Consider the following 22,927-nt stretch of genomic DNA (forward strand, 5'->3'; position numbering starts at 1 on the left):
GCAGCCAGCTCAGCGACAATCCTATATATATATATATATATATATATATATATATATATATATATATATATATATATATATATATATATATTTTGATAATGTATATATACATTGAACCTCAATACTCGCGACCTCGATAGTTCGCGACTTTCACTCACGAAAAACCTGATAGTTTGCGAGAAGCCACAAAAGGCTCGAAAGTTCGGCGTAACATTTCACAATTGTTTGTTGTGTTTACACTACAATACATGTACAATTTCGCCTTTGAAAAAGATCCCCTTAAAATGAGATTTAAAACCTCACGATTTTTTGTTACTCGCGAGGGGACATAGAATGAAACCCCCATGAGTATCTAGGTTGCACCGTATATATTTATAAATATAACAACAAATATATATAATTAAGTCACGGAAACAAGGTAAATAACTCCTGGGAGAATAATTGTATAAGTAATTCGGAATATTAACTAACAGTTATAGATATAGAGAAAAGAAAATGGGTAACAATGATAATATTTCCGAAAGTCGTTTTGTTTCTATGCAACGAACTAGATCATTTAATGATTTTCGTTGACCAAACAAATATATCAATGTTTAGATGTTCCACTTTATTTTCATTAAAAAATCCTCGATTAGCATGAAGAACAGCTTTACACACTCAGCATTAGGTGCAGTGACTGGGCAGGTCATTTCATTATAAATAATACAGATGACTGTTTGCTCTCTAAAGAACACTTACAGACCCCAAACCAATAAGCCTTTCCATGTTTGACTGTGGGGGTGGGACAGACTGCTCTCATCTTCTCCTGTACTCTGTTTTACACAAGTTCTTCTGTTAAAGACAAAAAATGTCAAATTTGGACACATCTGTCCACATTCATTCACTGTCCAATTGTTTATTTTTCTTCTTTATAAAGTTGTCTGTGCAAATAGAAGCACAAGATCCATTCAAAGACATGGTATGTGTTTTAATAACCCTGTCTCCGTGTATAATTTGTGAAGTAACTCGTTCACAATCGTTGCAATTACCAGGCTGTTTATGTGTAACAACGTTTCATGGATTTCATGATTTCTTGATCTTGTTTTCTTTCTCATTCACATTCTTGTTTTGCCCTCGTAGTGTAGTTAGCCATTCGCCTGACCTTTGCCTGTTTCACATTTTTGACTCTGCCTGCTGATTTGAATTTGTTTGGCCATTTATTTTAATAAAATGTTCTTACCCTGCACTTGTATCTGCAATACCTGACACCTACTTACAGGCAAGTTCAAGGTAAAGTCTATTTTTATCTCTTTTATCAATATGAGCCGGATCCAAACCACCCACCAGATCCAAACCACCCACCAGATCCAAACCACCCACCTGATGATTTGACAACCTATTGATTTTCTTTTTGGTAACAAATAATTCCATTACTGTCCAATACAAAAATATTTGAAAGAAATAAACATTATAGATTATAACGTTTATTATAAAAAAAGCCACATATTTTATAGACTTTCCAATGTTATAAAAGAACAAGCCTGTTGGCTATGAATGAGATTTTGAAAAGCAGACCTCCGATTTGGTAAACAGGTTTCCAGGACTGTATTTTGCCAATTTGTTCAATTCTGTGGCGGTTGGCCAACTGTAAGCCTGCCAAATGTGTGGGGGCGATAAACAAAACAAAAAAAAAACATGGCTGCCAATGTGCAATTGGATTTAACCAATCATCAAGTAATCTGTAGAAATTTACTTACAGTCTAGTGCAAAAACGCGACATGAAATAACCATACCCAGTTGAAAAACTAGTTTTGAAGGTTTTATAATTGTAGAATTGAGAAACGAGTTGGCAATCGAGTTGTGTGAGTGTAACTACAGTGTATTTTCTCTAGTACAAGTGCTTGGACCCCTATTACAAGTAACAGCATAGTGTGTATTATTAATCAGCAGGAGACTTTCACATAAGTCTGCGCTTGGATGCAAAGTAATAAACTATAATCTTCTTTTAGCAAAGCCTACACATAACACACATCACATCATAACCTTGTGCTCCAGAACATCTGATCACATGCACATTATCAACTTGTGCTGTTAATATCATGAACAGCAGCTACGCTAATTCCTCTCCACTGCTTCTCTTTCTCTCCCCATCCCGAGGCATCCTGAGGTTGCTCCAGCTCCAGTCACCTCCCACCTCGTGATGATTACGGACCTTTAAAGAAGTAGATGCCGAACTCACAAACATCCTGAACCATCTAGAGACGTACCAGTGCCATTTGGATCCCGCTACATGTGTGGAGTTTTGACATTGGACCTCCTGGAGTGTTTAAAGGCTCTGGCATGGAGAAGCTGATGCTGGATCTGTGGTGATCACAAATGCTGAGCTTATAAAACTCGGAGCTACTAACCATATAGACTGTTTAAGACTGCAGAAAGAACATTACTTATAATCTTTTACTCCAGTAATCATGTTAGTTCTCACCCTCCAGTGTTCTGTATTGTTGAAAGATTTATGATCAAACTCTTGATGTCACCCAGATGAGGATGGGTTCCCCTTTTGAGTCTGGTTCCTCTCAAGGTTTCTTCCTCATAACATCTAAGGGAGTTTTTCCTTGCCACAGTCGCCACGGCTTGCTCATCAGGGACAAATGCACACCATTCACCATCACTGTTGATTTGTGTAAAGCTGCTTTGAGACAATGTCTGTTGTGAAAAGCGCTATACAAATAAACTTGACTTGACTTGACTTGACCATATAAAGCCAAAAACCTGCCTCATCTATAACGTTTAATGGTAATAACTTGGTCACAGATGCCCCATAATGAGTTTATAGGCTCCACAAATACAACTACAGAACAAAAGATATATCTCTTTCACTCCCTTATTGACAAAAGGAGAAATAATATCCATGATCTGACCTCAGAAAGCTTTAATACAGTAATAAATAAAATCAGTATCAATCATTTTACATTGTTTTCAACATTCTTAAGCACGGATTTGATCAAATTCTGGATTAAAAAAGTGATGTAATATTTAAACGCTGGAATAAATCCCTGCATTGGTAAAAAAATAAGAAGTGTAAAAAGCAAAATATATGACTGAAGAACAATATGTCACCTTTTTTGAAAGATTTTAACCTTTATGTGGCAGAGCATAAAAGCTCCAAGAGAAATGCAACGAAAAAAAAGTGAATACAGACAGAACTAAACGCTCCTTTGTCTCATCTTCCAAACCTTGACATTTACCTTCCACAGGAATCATGCGGGGAATATAAATTTGATGATTTTATACAGCAGGTGGCATGGTTTATAAACCTGCATCTGTAGGAAAGTCAGGCATTTGGGGGTGCAAGTATATGCGTAAAACACTATCTCAGCAATTCGCCGATGATCAAATAAAAAAGGAGGGTAGAAAAAAATGAGATGGAAAATGAACTTGTGTCTCAAAAAAAAAAAGTTTAAAATGAAATAAAGTGGCATAATATATATAAGGTATATCGATTCACAATACTAGTATTTGCAGTTTGTGTAAATGGAGCAGGTGATGTGATACAGATTGCAAGAATAATTCAATTTTGTCCTCTAAGGCCAATTTAATTATTATGGGTTAAAAAAAAAATCACCTGAAGTACGTTTTACTACCAACATTTTCTGACATACGATCTGGACAAATGTTTGTCGACACACAACCATACAATATTTGTGTTTTTGAACATCCCATCCCATTTAGTCCTTATTTGCTGTTATAAAAAATCTCCACTCTTCTGGGAAGATGTTCCACTATATTCTGGAGTTTGAGTGTAGAAATGTGTTCTCATTCAAGCACAAAGTCAGGTAGTGATGTAGGTGAGGTGAGGAGGTCTGGGGTGCGGTCAGCGTTCAAACTCATCCCAAATGTATTTAATAGATTTGAGATCTTTCACTCCAGCCCATGCAAATCATGAAGCTGGCTTTGTTGCACAGGAGCATTATCATGCTGGAACAGGTTTGGATCTCCTCGTTTTACTGAATCCAAAGACGTCTGATACAATTGAGTACCTCCAAGTCTGTGGTAACAGTTTGGGATTGTAACATGTATGGCTGGAAAAGTCAGGTGTCCCAATACGTTTGTCCTTATAGTGTATTATACAGTGTTAATTCCAAGAGCATTACATCTGCTTCTCTGTCTGTTTTACTCAGCTGCTTTCCCTTCATTTGTGCATTGACATTTTTTTCAGATTTCTTAAAAATATTTTATTAGAAACTAAAAAAACCTGCACAAAAGGTTTGAACATGTACATGTTGGTGGTATGAAGAAATGTCAAGATTAATGGTGCTATTAACTGGTGCTGTTCTGACCACATTTCCACATCTGCGATTTCATCCTGGACAGCAAGATAGAACAAACCTGAAATTGTTAGACGATGAGCGATCAGGAAGACCCCTGAAAATGTCGAAACCATACGGCAACTTGCGAATGATGATCTTCAGAAAACAGAACACTCAAACTCACTTCCACACCCACCCTACTCGCCAGATTTGGCTCCTGTGGACTTCGCCCTCTTCCGAAGATGGAGATGCAGCTTAAAGGTTGCCGTTTTGGCACCATTGCGGAGACCCATTGCGGAGATCCCTCACGAATCACAAGAGCTGCTTGAAACGGTTCGAAAAGAAGATTTCCAGAACACGTTTCAGAAGTGGCGGGAACGATGGGGCGCTGTATTGCTTCGTAAGGGGACTGTTTTGAAGGGGATAGTGTGGACACATAGATAAATAAAGTACTTTCTTGTAAACAGAGCTCATCTTAAAAACTTTTGATACCACCTTGTAAAATCTACAGCTAAAGTTCAAGCCTACAACAGGGGGTTTTAAGAACATTCCAAAAAAAAAAAAAAAAATTGTCATCTCCAGACGTGTGAAAAATAGTGTGCTTGGACATTTGTTGCACCACCATCACCACCAACTTTCCTAACACACTGAGCTGCTCAGATCTAAAATTCCTAAAAAAAAATTCCAAAGAAAACTCACCGTTGTTTTTTATTTTATTTTTGTTATATTCTATTTCTGGAAATAATTCATCTCCTTAACATTGTTATAAAGTAACATTACATGTAGGTTGGGGTTCATTCGTTTTTTGATTCTCAACTGAAAAAAAAAAAAAGTGAATGATGATGGCTTTGTTAGTTTTTTTTTTATTAAGTATTAAAAGCATGAAAAGGAGACAACGTTTCTGAGCACATGCAAAACATAAGAAAACGACTTTATTCATGTAGTGCCCTAAAAAAGTGCACAATATTTCTAATCTCTCATTCAATCCTAATGTGTAAGTAACAGGGAATGTTATTGGAGGTCATATCCTAGGAAGAAATGTCTACTCTGAAGCTGACTGTACAAATGGAAAATAATATGATACAAACTAGAGCAAAATGTTCAGACATCTCAGAGAATCTAGGAGAACATGGTGCTGGGTAAGGTGGGGCAGTGTTGTTCTGCAGTTACAGTAGGGTTTGAAATGATTGTGTATTGAATAACATTATAAGAAGAGGACATGTGTTGGACTTGCATTTCCTGTCACTTTCTAGTTGCTTTTCAAACGCACATAGTGATCCATATGAACTTCTCATACTGAAGCCAAAAAGTGTGATGAAGCTACTGATCAAGAAACTATAAAGGAGGTGAATATTAATTATATTTTGAGCAATAAACAGGTTTTTAAACAATTATTCCAACAAAAATGACAAAAAAAAGATTACAATGAACCATTATGTACCATAAAAACAGTGCTGTACTTCTTTATGTTCAATTTTTTATACTGTACTTCTTGTACGTTTAAATTTTTTCCTTAAGCATGTATAATAAATTAAGATTCAATTCTATTTCCATTATTCCTAGACCATCAATGTGAATCCTTTCATGAACATAATTCGCAAAAAATCTTTTCAAACAATTTTTTTTTTTTATCGCCATTTTTAATACTCTGAATGACCCTTTACCCTAATTAAGAAGCAGAACAAATCATCTGAATCCTTTTCTCCTCATTAAGCAGCATTAGTACTTATCTGATCTTTGATCCTGAATAGAAAGCAGTAATAAATGATACTCATAGTTGAATAAGAAGCAGTATTAATACTCTGAAGGATTCTCGTTCTCAATACAAATGTCCATAAGCTGTGCTCCTCCTCTCTTTTTCAACAAGTAGTAGTATTAATACTTTGAGTGACATCATTCTCACTTATTGGAGCGATGTTACTTTTCATCTGAGTAATTTTTCTTCCCGTCTTTCTTAATTAAAACTGGTAGTAATGCTGTTAAAGCGGTATAATCATCCTCATCCTCAATAAAACATCATGATCCCTGGGTAGTATTGAGATTTTGAAGTAACACATATCCGCTGTGATTCCTCGAAAAGACGCCATATTGAAACGGTGAGTTTTAATGTCAGTTTCTCTCCATTTTTTTTCTCGGAAGAGGAGCATTAATACTTAATGGGTGTCTCTCCCCTTTAATAAGAAGCATTATTAATACTTTAAATAAATATTTTCCTCAATAAGAGCAGAATTTTCCTCAATAAGAGCAGCTCTTTTCCATGTTCTCAGAGTTGTTATTAACATGTCAGTACAAATAATTTGCTTTTTAGTATGCACTTCTTTCCTCTTAATCAGTTTTTGAGATCTCTTGGTCTTAAGTTTCACTATTAAGCAGATGACACCCAGATATACATTTATACAAAACCTAGCGAAAATGCAGCCATTGGTTTTCTTGAACACTGCATTTCTGAGATGAAAATATGGATGTCTGCGAATTTCCTCTGTCTAAATAGTGATGATAAAGATAATGCTTCACACCATCAAACTAATAAAGCTGGTTTTCAAACTTTAAAATTAAAAGGCTCTGTTTTTCAATCCAAGCTAAAAAAAACTTGACAAAAATATAACATTTGACTTTGATGTATAAAGTACAGTTCAAATCGAATTTTTTTATCTTAGAAACATTGCAAGACTGCGCCCCATGTTATATTTTTTCACGCACCAATTACTGTAATGCTTTGCATGTTGGTGGTTCAAAACCTACAAAAAACAAATTACAGGTTGTCCAAAACTCAGCTGCTATGATTTTGACTAAGACCAGGTCTGGTGAGCACATTTCTCCATTTTTGGAGTCATTGCATTGCCTCCCCATTAGATTCTGGATTGATTTTAAAATTCTTACACTGATCTATAAGGCCTTACATGGTATACACCTCATTATTTGACACAGCTTTTTACTGCCTATACTCCAAGGCGTGATCTACATTCCTCTGATTCTTCCTTTCCTCCAGTCTTTCAGTTGTTCCCCTACCTGTTTCGCTCTGTGGGTGATCAGTTTTGTTCCTTATAGGCACCAAAGCTGTGGAATTCTCTCCCCACTGAGATTAAACAGGCTTTTACTGTTTTTAAAACTGCTTTTAAAACTCACTTTTTCAGGAGAGCTTCGGTGATCTTTTCATTTTGTGATGTATTCTGTGATGTTTATATACCCATTTTATTTTTCTTCTTCTTATGTAAATTATCAATATTATTATAACCATTATTTATGTTTATAATTTTTTTAAATCTTTTTTATTTCTGCATTGAAATGTTACTTTTAAAGGCACCAAATAAAAGAAAGATTATTATTATTATTATTATTATTATTATTATTATTATTATTATTATAAATACTCTGAGCAATCTTTCCTCAATAAGATGCCATATTAATACACTGATTTGTTGTCTTGTTCAGCAATTTGAATTCAATAAATATTGGAAGTACTCTGAGCTAATCTTTTTCCTTAATACATAGCAGGATTTTTTCCCTGAGTGCTTATCTTCCTCAATAAGAAGTATTATTAATACTCTCAACTAGAGGTTGAGCGATCCATCGGTTATGCCAATTAATCTGCACGGACAGTTTTTCCGGGTTGCATTATACAGTATGAGGCCACCCTCTGGAGGTGAATCACTGATGCTGTTAACTGTTGTTAATTTAAATTGTCTTTTTTTGTGCATTTTGGATGCAACTGAAATTTATTTGGATTATTTATTTATTTTATTTTTTTTTTCGCTTTTAATGCATGCCTTTTTCTCTCAATATTTATTTTATTTTCATATTTATTTTATTTAACAACAAACTATCAGTTGATTAATCGGTTATCAAACCTAGTTACCAATATCAGTAAAATACACTATCGATCAACCACTTTTTTTTAACATTCTGTTCTATCCAAAGTGTGATGACTTTGCTACACAGCTTCCCCAAGTTCCAAAGTCGAAGCAGAACAAAAGGTTGTAACAGTAGATTGGTGACTGAGTGGGGGATCATCAGAGCCACATGTGGGCCACAGTCTAGTTCAGGATATCAACCAGAGGATGAACAGGAGTTATCAGGGGCATTTCACAAGTTGCACATGTGAGGTCATGGTCACATAACGACTTTGAAACTCTACTAGTTCTCCACTTAGTGAGAGAATCATGGGTAGATACATAAGCTTCTGATTGATGGTATATATTGGACCAAGAAGAACCTTGCTGTGATTTGGGTGGTTGCTGCCCAAAAAAAAAAAACTAAAGGCAACTTAGATTTTCTATAATGTCTTTGAGAGGCAGCTTTTATGATTCAACCTCATAGCATGCTATCAACATCATTACGAACGATTCAAAATCTACATTTTTCATCACAACCATAAAAAACCCTTCATTAAATGAATCACACAGATGTGTGTCTATATAAAGACTATATCAAATGCATCTAAATACCAAGCTGTGTAAAATCAACCCGACAAATTAATCAGTTAAACCCTACAATATCCAGCAAATAATATACCCACGTATTCAGTTCATTTAACCTGAGAATGCAGAGAATTAAAAAAAGGGTACGAATCATTACCTGGAACGAAGCTTCCTTGTACGACCTCTTTGTATGCCCACCATCCCTCGTGAATTTTCGGCGGACCAGGTTGAGCTGTAAAGAAAAAGAACATGGAATCAGAATAAATGTGTTTTTTTTCCCCCAGCAATTCATGCTAGTTTCCCTACATCCCTGGGTCATACACAAAAGAAAATCACACAGAAAGTCAGCGTGGAATCAAACCTCTGACATTTTGTGCACCATTCGTATTTAAAGGTGTTCTTGTACTACGGGCTGAGGAATAAAGGAAATGATTACAGTAGGGATGTAGTTTATAATTGAGGTGGCTGGGTAGAAATCCCACCCCTGAAGCAGGTTACGACCTGGAATTACAGGGCAAGGTCTGGGCGGATATTGCATTCCTACACCTAAACTTCTTTTGTCCATACAGTGGAACTCAGATACATGGCTTAAATGCAGGGCTAGAGGTGGCATGGCACCCTTTTAATGGAACTGGAGGTGGGATAATCCTTGTCGAGAGGACAGGAAGTAATGCCGAAGAGCAGTTCAATTTTGTAAAAGCGAGGATGGAGACGGGTGGACAGTTCTGTTTGAGCTGGGGGAAAAAAAATATTGGCCAACTAGATAAAAGTAGAAAACATTTAAAAAAGAAATTGTGGTTTAGTACCGGACAACATATTGAAATACTGCTTGCTTTCTTTTCATGTTCAGTAAGAAGCAGCATTCTGGGTCAATCTTACATTTATGCTATTTAGAGTATAGCAGACACTCAGGGATTTGAACCCATGACCTTCCATTCAGAAGTCCAACGGCTTATCCATTGAGCTACCACTTCCACAATAAGGTCCATTTTCCTCAATAAGGGCAGTATTAATACTCAACGATTCTCTTCCTCAACAATATCTTGTATTAACACAGAGGAGTTGTCGTCTTGTTTACTGAGAAGCAGTACGAGGTGGGATCAAAAAGTTTTAAGACTATCTCTGTTTACAAGAAAGTAATTTATCTATGTTTACACACTATCACCTACATAATAGTCCCCTTGTACAGCAACAGAGCTCCCAGCGTTCCTGCCACTTCTGGAACGTGTCCTGAAAGTCTTCTTTTTAAAACGTGTCAAGCACCTTCTGCAATTCACTCTGGATCCCCGCAATGGTGTCAAAACGGCGACCTCTCTTCCTCTCATGATTTCTCATCGTCTTCCAGTGATGTTCTTCTACTGTGTAAGAGCCTGTGCCACTTAAAACACCTTGAACAACTCATTGCCCTAAACTTGCCGAATCCCGTCAAACGTCTTCGTGGCAGATTTGCCCAGTTTCACACAGAATTTCACATTTGCTCTTTGTTCTAACCTGCAGTCCATGATGAAATCGCAGACGTGGTAACGTACATGGTCCCTATGCACACAAGATGTCATCTTTCGGCACACTGACTTATGAAGGTCTGTGCTCCCTGTGACTGTGAGTGCCATGTGTTGGCAAACTAGCCCCAAAACTTTTTGATACATCATGTATTAATACTCTGTGGGGTTCTCTTCTCAATAAGACGCCATATTGAAACAGAGTTGTTGTGTTTTCAGTCGAAAGCCATATTAATACTTTGAGAAAATGTTCCCCCTGTAAAAAAAATAAAGAATTATTCTCTGGATGATGCTCTCCTCAGTAAGTAGCATAATTATTGCTCCAATGGAATATTTTCCCCAATTAGAAAAGCATAAATACTCGAGTGGATCCTCTTTTTCCACATGTAGCAGTAGTAATACTCTTCTGACTCTCGACGCAGAGAAAATAAAAAAGCAGACGTGGTAATTAATATTGCTATTAAATATGACATGGTCATAACTCGTAAGACACGGGAAATACAGTTTCAAATGGACTTTGCAGTCACTGTGCATTCATGAAAGCAAAAGCTCAAACGGTAAAACGATTTGCAATTGCATTTGGATTATGTCACAATTTATGCGTCCACATGTATTAATAAATGCCCTAAACTTTTAATAATTGTAAAGTGATCATTTGTGAACAATATTTCATATGTAGATTGATTTCTCCTTACTAAACAGTTTCTCAAGCATGCTTTATCAGCACCGCTGATGCTACGTGAATATGGCGTATCACAACACTACCGAGGCCGAGGTGTAGAATACAGATTAACATGGCAGAGGTAGAGCTGCATCTTACTGGAGAAAATGTAAAAAAATTACTGTCTGGTTTTATTTAATCTTTTTCCATTTTTGCTGTACAAAGGCCTGTTTGTGAAAGGGCCATGCACTAGAAGTCAGAAGGCACTTAAGTACATTGATGGCTGCTTCATATGTATCTTTAATGAAAAGGCATCGAGATGCGAATCACATTAGCCTTAGTTATGGAGATGCAAATCACTAATATACAGTATATATATATATATATATATATATATATATATATATATATATATATATATATATATATAATAAATAGCGCCGTGTAAAATCAATAGTGACATCTGCATCACGACTAAAATAATATTTCTATTAAACAGAATGAAGGTTGTATCCTGGATGTCTCAGCTATTCTGTAAGAAAGGATGCCTAAGCAGAGCGCATGTTGCGAGAGGCAATCACAATTCATCAGCTCGGGGTCTCCAGAGGCACACGGGCCTAAATAATGCAGAAGCGTTTTAGAGACAGGGAGAAAGAGAGAGACGAGGATGAGAAAAAGATATCAAGCTATCTCTCGTTGTGGGGAAACAAAGCCCACATACCTGCGCTTTAAAGTCACGATCATTAGCAGAGTTGACTGAGAGATTTCCTCTCCGCTCGCTCTCACCGTCAGTGTGTGATGGTTTGTGACAGCACCAGACAGCCGGCGTGAGGCATTTTGTTCAACAACGTTTACACAAAGGATTTGACGTGTATCGCATATCTGCTTTTACAGATTTTTTATTTTATTTTGTATTTTTTTATGTTCAGTCAGACACCAGAGGACACAACACATGCCAAACGCAAAACAACTAGCGTGCTAGTAATATGCTGCGTAGTCTAGCTAAGCCTGTAAAATTGTTAACAATGTGGTGACGCTAGCTAGCTAGCTAGAATTTTATCCTCACCGGGCTATTTTTTTAAATAAATAAAACACACAGCTTCTCAAGTTCCTAAGAAATTATAGAACAAAGTCCTGAAGACTTTTCTGTTGTGGAAAACTTTAAAAAACAGCAAAGCCAGAGCATTGTACGTCTAACAAAGTGCTGATATTGGAGGCTCCTTTCAATTACATGCTAAATACAATTCTGAACCACTGATGTAGCATAAAATTACACAGCCACCAACTAGCTAGTAAGCTAGTTAATTTTTTTAATGTTGGAAATGGAATTAAATTGATCAAAATTTGATTGGAATTCATGGTCTTAGCTTGGCTTAGCTAACACTGCTAAACAATGCTACAAAAATGTTCTTTCGTTGTAACAAACCATTGACACTCAAAACTTTTTCTATACATGCTAAATATGCATATCTATTTATTTGATGCATTATAATAAAAAACACTAAAACTACTGGCATTAACTTCCACTATCTAGCTAGTAAGCTAGTCAATGTTTGAAATGTTGGAATGTATGGGAATTAAATTGACTGAAGCATTTTGAAAGCCTTAGCTTGGCTTAGCTAATGTTGCTAAATAATGCTACAAAAATGATATGTGGTTGTAACAAAGTGCTGACACTGGAGACTTCTTCCATACATGCTAAATCAAATCAAACACCTGCCAACTAGCTAGTAGGCTAGTTAAAATCTGACTGGTCTTTAATTTAATTGGAATATGTTTGATTAGTTTAGCTTAGCTAATGCTGCTAAACAATGCTACAACATTATCTGTGGTTTTGACACTTAAGACTCCTCCCATACATGCTAAATACACATATGTATTTAATTTAATGTATTAGAATAAAAAGAAAATCTGAAACATTGCTTTGGCATAAAATCAAACAACCACCAATTAGCTAGTAAGTTAGTAGGCTAGTTAAAGTGTGGCAGGAATTGGTTGAAAATTTATTTAAATTCATGGGATTTAGTTTGCTAAACAATGCTACACCATTATCTCTGATGGAACAAATACAATAAAAATTGCTGTGCCATAAAATCAATCCTTCACAAACTAATTAGTAAACCAGCAAGCAGTAAATGTTCAGTGAAATTGAATTGCTAAAATGTTGTGCTCTTAGCTTAGCTTTGCTAATGTTGCTACTCTTTAGTATGTACATAAAACCTGATTAAAAGCATGATTCCTTTTCTCAAAGATTGTTGAGATAATGGTATTAAGGCCTTAACATGTTTATTTCTGTATTTATTTCATATTTATTTATTTGTGAATTTCAGAGTTGTATAACTCTCAAGTCCCTACGAGATATAACACGCCAAAGAGTGGCAGGCATTTTTCATTATGGCGCTGCTAAGTCCAGCCGGGTTTTCTATCGTTTGCTTTAAATTCATGCAGGGAAGTATCCAGCTCGACTCCAGGAAGCACGAGACACCCTGCACAGCTGGCGTTGCTAACCCGGACATAATGCACATCTCTTTTGCCTCGAGCACAAAACTGACAAAGTCTGATTAGCATACAGCAAGGAAAAGGAGAAAGAAAAATCTTGAGCAGGCGTCAGGAACGTTCTGGTGAATTTCATCCAGCCAAGCCGGAAAGACAGGAGAGAATATGATCAAATTACCTCACATTTGGCCAAAAACACATTCCTGTGTTTTTATTAACCATCGCTAATATACAATACATGAACAAAAATTTGTGGACATAAGATCTGTATTTTTTTTTTTACATTCCATTCCACATTTAGTGCCCATTTCCCGTTATGAATAACCGCCACTCTTTTGGAGCGTCACTGCTCCCTTACTAGATTTTGGAGCGTTCTTGTGGAGATTTGTGTAAGATTGAGGTGAGGTGAGGAGGCCTGGGGTGCAGAGTTCACATTCATTCATGTTCAATAGTGTTGAGATTCAGAGCTCTATATTGGGAGATCTTCCACTCAAACCATGTAAAGTATATCTTCATGCAGCTGGCTTTGTGCACAGGGGCATTGTCATGCTAGAACAGGGTTGGGTCTCGTAGTTCAAGTGAAGGAGATTTTTTTTTTTTTTTTTTTTTTTACCACATCCAAAAACAATTGTATGCCTCCAACTTTGTGGTAACAGTTTGGAGAAGAAGAACTTATGGCTGGAAAAGTCAGGCATCCCAATACTTTTGTTCATAGAGTAAAGTACATATTAACATTAACGTATTTCTTACTGAACACGTAGCAAGATTTTCGTTGTGCTCATTCACATGACATTTATTCACCTTCCTTGTTAGCAATTTAGCTACATAACATGATCAATAAGCTGCTTTGATGTTGGTCATCTAAAGTGTTCTCACGCTAACAATTAAAGTTTGCAATAACAATTTAGCTACTGAGTTATCCAATACGCTTGAACAGATTTAGCATTAGATAACTCTGGTTTACACACTCATTTAGCTAATTTAACTAGCTTTCTCTTTAACTTAAGCGTCTGGTTTGGCGTAAATAGAATAATAAGAAGCTAAACTAGCTTAACTAGCTAGGTATGTTAAACAAATTATAACTGGTTGTATCTGAATTCCTGGTTGACATTCGATTTGTTGATTTGCTAACAATTTGGTGACTGGAATACACAGAAATATAAGTACAGTAGAACCTCGGGTTACGAGTTTAATTGGTTCCATCACTTTACTCTTAACCTGAAAAGCTCGTATCCCGATACAAATTTTCCCATAAGAATGAATAAAAACTTCGGTAATTCGTTCTGGACACCCAAAAAGTGTTTCTTAAAAAAAAAATAACGCCAATATTCACTAATATTATTTACTTTTAACATGTTATATTGAAATCGTATCATATAAAAACATATAAACATATAAAAAATAAATCTTTAAATGTTACCTTACTTTTAAGAAGTCTCGCTGCGTGCATGATGGAGACAACGTCCGTAGAAGCGGGAGGAGGGAGAGTTATTGTTTGGAAGGAGAATTTCCATCAGGCTACTTTGTTGGCGGCATGGTGATAGGAATACGTACAGTATTTAAAGTTCAGTAATTCCACACTGTTAGAGCGACGAGCGGATGTGTATGTGCTGCACGAGAGCGCAGCGAGAGCACGTGGCGATACGTAAAAAAACTAACCTGCCTGCGATTTTTCCGTGCGCAACGCTCGTATCCTAAAAAATTTCTCGTAACTAGAGGCAACATTTTTTATGAACTGCGATTCGTAACCTGAATTATACGTATGCCGGGGCGTTCGTAACTCGAGGTTCCACTGTATCTGGCAAACAGGCTTGCTAGCAAATTAGCTTCATTGAATGATACAATGGTGGTTAGATATTAACGATTGCACAGTGCGAACAGCTAGCATGATTTCCCCCATGATAAGCTACTAAGCTACTTCACACTGTAACCAAGCCAATGCAAGAACAGATTTAAAAAATGCTAATATCGCAATAGACAAGTGAATGTGAATAAATGCTAAATAATTCCTGACTGCGTTAAGAAAATAAACCGGACGTCCACTCGGATCACGTTTCCGACCAGGTCCTAGCACTAAATTCCCCCCGAAGAAGCAGTTATGTGGTAAATAAACACATCGGATGAGATTTAATTGTCAGAGGTGGTTATTAGTATTCATTAACGTGGCGCTGCATTGCCATGGATCATCCGGGCTGCGGGCAAAAAATCTCCACAAACGCTGCACATAAATGAAACTTGACCTTGCCGACAGCTGTGCTTGCTGACTTATGAGATAATTATCTTTTAGCCGGGCCTGTTTGTGTCACCGCATTATGGATGCAGCTGCAGCGCTGTGATGTTTCAGACACGTTTCCCGCAGGACTCTTTCAATCAGCTCGAAATATCCCAAACGGCCTGTGCACGGGTCGGAACCGCCGATCGTCCACGAGCACGAGTCGCTCTTTATTTAAGGTTGTATAGCTGTAACGTTTACGGGGCTAGCAGCGGGATCGTCTAAACGAGATTAGATTTATCTAATTAGCGACCACGCATGGGGGGGTGTGAGTAGAGGGTGTCTTACCTACAAATATGTTTACAATATAATCTGATTTATTACCTCAATCCAATGTTTTTATATCCTAAGTGTCCCCGTTGAGTTACTGGATCGGATTCGTTTTCCGTGGATTTGAAATAATGAATATTTACACACACTTGTAACAGCACAGTGAAGATGCTTGCAACATTTTTGGACGGTTGAAATAATTCCCTTTTCATTGTGCTTGATATTTACAACAACAACATGCAACGTCTTGCCATTCCATGGTGCATAGTTTTTTTGTTTTGTTTTGTTTTTTTGAATGCATTAATGTCTTATTCCAATTAGAATAAAGTGTAGGTGGCACAAACTTTTGCACACAGCCTAATCTAATCTTGTACACATTGGACAAAAGATTGTGGACACATGACCATGAGATTGACCTTTTATTTTAAACATTTTTTTTCACACTTTTTTTTGCATTTGCAAACCTCCACTCTTCTGGGAAGATGTTCCACTAGATTTTTTGGATATTTTTGTGATTTCATTTAGCCACAAGGGTGAAGGGTAAAGTCAGGAGGTGAGGTGCGGTGAGGTGAGGTGAGGTGAGGTGCAGTCAGCATGATTTCTCGGGTGCCAGATAACCTGATCAGCCATTCTCTTTGTTTTCATGTGAAGTTGTGACAGAAAGGTTAAGGCCATGGGTTACTGATCAGAAGATCAGGGGTTTAAGCCCCAGAACCAACAAGCTGACACTGTTTGGATCTTCAGCAAAGCCCTTAACCTTAGCTGGTTCAGTAGGTAATATATCATAGATGACTTAATGCTTTGATCCAAACTTCCTAAGAACTTACAGCATATGGACAAAAGTTTGTGGAAACCTGACCATAAGATTGGCATGTGCTTCCTTCTGAACATCTCATTTTACATTTATTCCATGTTTGCTATTATAATAACCTCCACTCTTGAGATGTTCCAGTAGAACTTGGAGCTTGTTTGTGGAGGTTTGTGCTAATTCAGCCACAAGGTATTTAGTAAAGTCTGGTACTTATGTAATTGATGTAAGGAGACCTGGGTTGAGTTTGGTGTTGCATTTCATCCCAAAGGTGGTCAGTAGGGTTGAGGTCAGAGCTCCATAGCAGGAGATCTTCCACTCCAAACCCATGTAAAGCACATCTTCATGGAGCTGACTTCGTGCACAGGGGCAGTGTCATGCGGGAACAGGTTTGGGTCTCCTAGTCCAAGTAAAGGGAAAATTGCATTCTATCACATCCTTAGGCATCGTATACAATTGTGTACCTCAAACTTTGTGGGAAGAGCTACATATAGCTGGAAAAGTAAGGTGTCCAGACACTTTTGTTCATATAATCTATTATCATGATGAATGGAATTGAATACGGCGTTTAATATTTTTTTTGTCTTCTTTTCTACAGTAATCACCTGCGCAGGAAACATGTGTGATTTATGCTAGCAAAGAAAGCATTAGCCTATTTAATACCAAAGGAGAAAGCATCCATTATATCTCCAATATAAACTGTCAGAGCGGAATAGCAGGAAGTAGGACATGAACGTCTCGATCGCCAAACACATTCTAATTTAAGCTGCCTTCAGATTATATAATACAGAAAAAAATGACACAATTCATCTCTAACACAAACCATGGTGCAGTTTATATCTCACACACACTATTCTTTCTGTATCCACACTGCATAAAACACACACACACACACACACACACACACACACACACACACACACTCACTTACTTACTTAAACCCTTATACATCTGCATGGGATTAGGAGATTAGTCGACTAGATTGCGTGAAACCCGGCATAAGTAGGCAGGATGTCCCCGATGTATTTATTGTAAAACCCTTCTCTTTTTTTTTTTTGTTTGAACACAATTTACACATAAAAATAAATAAATAGATAAATAAACAAACAAATAAATAAATGATTAAAACAAAAACCTGATTTAATTCACTAAAATCATGCAATTACCCTTTAAAAATAAAATAAATAAATAAATGTACATACTTTTTTGTTTACATAAATGAACGAACGAACGAACAGATGATTGATTGGATGAATTTTTTTATAGAATTCATTCATCCAATCATCCATCCATCCATCCATCCATTCATTCATTCATTCATTAATTTATTCATTCATTCATATCAAACCGCACATTTGAAAGTTTGAATTCCCCCCCAATAAACAAACAAACAAACAAATTATTAAGATATATACTTTTTGGTTACAAAAACAAATGAATGAATGAATGAAAATAAGGCAGTTGCCCCCCAAAAGAAAGAAAGAAGGAAACAAACAAATAAATAAACAAATAAATAAATAAATAGGTAAAAAATGTTTTGGTTACATAAATGAATGAATTTTATTTTTACTGGGTAAAATAAGGCAGTTGTCCCCCAAAACAAACAAACAAACAAACAAACAAACAAACAAACAGGTTGCATATGTTTTGGTTACATGAAATGAACAAATGGACTAATAAATTAATTTGTTCAATTATTCATTCATTTATTTATTCGTTTTAAACCACACATTTGAAAATTTGGCTTCTACTGTGTAACATCAGGCAGCTGCCCACAAAAAGAAATAATAAAATAAATAAAATCCAGAACCCTGCAGTAGGATTTTGTTTACAGAAACTAAGCTTGATCTCAAGCCTTGTACCTTTAGTCACAGCTGTGATACGGGACCAATTTTATACACCATATAACACACACTTAAACTAATTAACAGCAACATCAGTGACAACTTCTGCACAGATGTTCACTGCAACTCTCTTCAAAACGTTCGCCTGCTCTGTGCAGGTCGTTCGGCAGCTCCGTTTGTTCGAGTCGTCGGTTAGTATTTTGCTGCGGCAGCTTCTTCCTACCTGGTGTATTAAAGGAAATGAACTTAAAAATATAAATGTAATGAAACCTTCCAAGTCGTATTGAGGATTTGGAAAAATTTAAAGGAAGCCATTTTATATACGGTGAGCACGGCATATAAAACCATTACTTTATATCCCCGTAGTGGCTACAGCCTATAAAGCCATTCCTTCATATGCTCATTTGCTTCTGGAGATTTTCTTTAGGGCACCTGAGTGAGGCGGCTCATATTTTACTGTTGGAGTATTAAAAAAAAGTTTTACTACTTTTTAAAGCATGGCTGTAAAATGAGCAAATTAATCCAAATATTCAATTTGCCTCCACACAGGTGCAATATATAAAAGGGAAAAAGGGAATCAACTATGCTTCTTAATTAAAACACTTTAAACATAAAAAAAATAATAATAATAATAATTAAAAAAAAAGATTTCTTTCGTATGATGCCGGAGCAAACATTTCTCTCGCTCTCCACAATACCGAAGCTTCTCTTTGGAGGAATTAGACACACTGTCGCGTCGTTAATTAATAAAGTCCTCTAGTAATAATGGACTAACCGGATTAACTGTCCAATTTCCTTTTTAAGTGGCTCGAAATGTCATGGTGCGGTGACGAAAGGGAAGAAAGAAAAAGAGCAAAAATCACTTGACAGTCCGATTCAGCCACTTAGCAGTCCTGCTTCTGGTAATTAGTTTCAGATTTAACATCTTTATTATACAATATCAAAGACACGACATTATCCAGAGTTACTTTCGCACGAATGCTTGGGCACGTTCCTGAAAAGCTGCCATTTTTAAAATGTGCACTGATCTGATAGGAAATTGCTGATTCGTTTTCAATTACAGCAACGGTTTCTATGGCAACAGCAAATTGATGAGGTCTTGGATAGCGAGTGCACCGTGTTAATAAAATAGAATGTGTTTAACATGTTAAAATGTCTCCAGTGTCAGCTGGAAAACACAAGTAGCTACGTTACATAGAATAAAAGTATTGGGTTATTTGGCTTTTCCTTCAATATGCGGCTCTTCTCCAAACTGTTACCACCAACCCGGAGGCGCACAATTGTGTAGGACGGCTTTGGAGGCTGTAGCATGAAACTCTCCCTTCACTTGAACTAGGAGACACAAACCTGTTTCAGCATGACAACCCTGAAGATATGCTTTACACGGTTTGAACTGGAAGATGTTGAGTGGACTGCTGTAGAGTTCCTCACTGACCTCAACCTCAAGCTCTGGCTGCACCTCGATCTCCTCAGCCTACATCATTACCTGACTTTACTAATATGGTTGAATGAAATTTTACAAATCTTCACCAAAGTAAACACCAAAACCGTCTTCCCAGAAAAGTGGAGATTATTATAACAGCAAATGGAGACTCACTGTGGTAATGGGTAGCTCAGTGGTTAAGATATTGGCCTTCTGATCAGAAGGTTTGTGAGTTCAAATCCCAGCACCACCAAGGTGCTACTGCCTTGAGCACCTTTAACCCTCAACTGTTAAGTTGTACAAATAAGTGTAAGTTGCTGTAGATAAGAGCATCTACCAAATGCTGTAAATGTGGAATGGGGATGTTCAAAAAGCAGATACTAATCTTATGGTCAGGTGTCCACAAACTTTTGCTCATATAGTTTTTGTTCATGTAAAATAAACATAAAAAGAAGTCCTGATAGAAAACATTGCGGGAGTCATTATTTGAATATTAACAGGAAATAATTTATTATGCAAATATTCCACAATTTTAAATGTCACAAGAAATGGCAACAAAATTTTTTTTTTTTTATTCATAAAAATGTGTTGTGATTAAAGAGAAATAAAACACAGGGGAATGCATTTTTATGAAAATATTTATCTTTAGGTTAGTAACCCTTGCCAGCATGTCAGATTTTTCTTTTGTGAACTGAACAATTAAAACTGGACATGATGAGCACTTGGGAAGGACAAGTAGGCGGAGCTTGGCTCCAGAACTAAAGATTTGTGAATAAATAAATAATTTCATCACCGTATCCAATTAACTACGCAGTCACAAACGGTCCTGAAGGCATCAGCGTGGTTCGGTGCTGAGACAATATAATTAGCTGGCATCCACAAACAATATGGTGTAATTGTGGAGCAACGGGATGACGTGAGGGCTTTGCTAGTCATGTCACACACATGCCAGCTAAATAACATGCAAGCAATCGGTCGTTACAGACGAATCGCCCAAGCCGAATCATTGGAAGCGTTGCATACGTTTCACTGTATATCTTTTCTTGTCGTATATTTTTACTGGAATCGCCTGCAGTAATGGAAAGCTGCTTTTGATTCAACTCCTGAAAGCTTGGAAGCTCAGAAATGTTTACCCTTTTGGAATGCAAGACCCTGAGGCCACAGTTTCTACATGCAGTACATAGTCAGGTGTCCCAATGGTTTTGTCCATAATTTGTTCATCCTGGGATCACTGTATTAGCTAAGAATTAGCAAAAGAGCTGATCAGTCCAAAAAGTAATAGATTTTGATAAAAAGAATTAAGATTATCTTTTCCTATTAAGGGAAAAGAATGTAGATTGTGAAGATGTTTCTGTTTTCCAATTCAGTCTATTTAATGTTAATAATAATGGCTTTTAAAAATGCTGGTATCAGTATTGATACTGGTACTGAAAGTATTTATATTTTGAAGTATTTTATATTAATCTCATTCATGCACCTGAGCAGCTATGGGGTTATTGCTAAGGGTCCAGGAGTGGCAGCTTGGTGTGGCTGAGATTTCAATCCACAAACTTCAGAGCCAAAGTCCAAAACCTTAACCTCTAAGCTACATACCCCCTCCCCAAAATACAGTTGTAATCAAATGAACGAGCATTGGAAAAGGTTCTCAAAGCTTCAGTCCCAGATCTCAGGACATCGTGTCTCGTGGCGATTAACGACGGATCGGCGTTCAGCCTTTCAGACCCAGACACTCATCCGGTTACAGCCTGTCATTACAGGTGTGTCATTACTCACTCAAACGCTCGTGCAGATCATTTCTATCAGCTGTAAGTGAGACGTAATTAGAACTAATCACTTGCCCTGTTCAATGAAAACTTCATCTCTATTGTCCGTGTAAAGATGAATGAACTTTGTAATAAAAAATATAAAGAATCAGCCGTCTTCATGCAATGGTTCTGTTTAAAAAGATGTGTAGGTCAAATACAAATGAGGTCATTAGCTAGTTATAGAAATTGGGGAATTAATCTCATGGGATGATTTTACAAACGAGAACCATAAGTCCGAAAGCATCCCATTTAGGACCTGGAGAATTTGGAGTTATTCAAGAACTGAACAGATTGATGCAGTGACATCTATCAAATGCTGAAACAAATCCCATGTCCCGTTGACACACAATCATGTTCCTCCAATAATGCTTAGACAAATACAACCGCTGCTATAGTAACATCCCATTTTAATGATTTATGAGGATTGGTAAGAACATATGTGTCAGAATGTGTCAATATGTGTATGTGGACTCCTGACTTTTCCAGCCATTTGTGGTCCTTCCTCAAACACAAAGTTGGGGGCACACAGTTTTATAGGATCTCTCTGGATGTGCGAACATGAAATTTTCCCTTCACGTGAACCACGTCAGGGCCATTGAAATGCAGATAGCATCTAACCAGAAGTGCAAATAATGTGTATATATATATATATATATATATATATATATATATATATATATATACACAATATTTTGCAGGGGTGCAAATGTGCAATATATATTCAAAATAATACAGTAGAAGGTGCAAATGTCAATCAATCAATCAATCAAATTTTATTTATAGAACACCTTACAACAACCAAAAGGAGCACAAGGCGTTTTCCAGTAAAAACATCAGTCGACAACAAAATATAACAACACAATGTACATAAAATAGCAGTCGAATCAGAAGCTACGTGTTAAAAGCTTGTATAAATAAATGTGTTTTTAACTGCGATTTAAAAACACTCAGCACAGTGATGCTTCGTAGGTGTGCTGGAAGTGCATTCCACAGCTTTGGTCCCTGGACGGCAAATGACCGGCCTCCAAACTTTTTATATTTGAACTTGGGAGTGACCAGAGAGGTATGTTCAAAGAAGCGGAGAGTTATGGCTGGTTGGTAGACTGTTACTATTTCGTCGAGGCCATTGATGGCCTTGAACACGA

At 36.8% G+C, this 22,927-nt stretch overlaps 1 protein-coding gene across 1 annotated transcript in view; it reads right to left on the reverse strand.

Moving 5' to 3' along the window:
• ca10a (carbonic anhydrase Xa) overlaps window positions 1-22,927 on the reverse strand; it is a 237,687-nt gene that overhangs the window by 203,447 nt on the left and 11,313 nt on the right. Inside the window, exon 2 of the mRNA XM_046852909.1 lies at window positions 8,862-8,936. Coding sequence (XP_046708865.1) covers window positions 8,862-8,936 — 75 coding nt within the window. The remainder of the gene's footprint in view (window positions 1-8,861; window positions 8,937-22,927) is intronic.

This window comes from Silurus meridionalis, chromosome 7 (genome assembly GCF_014805685.1).
Source record: "Silurus meridionalis isolate SWU-2019-XX chromosome 7, ASM1480568v1, whole genome shotgun sequence".
Taxonomy (NCBI): Eukaryota; Metazoa; Chordata; class Actinopteri; order Siluriformes; family Siluridae; genus Silurus; species Silurus meridionalis.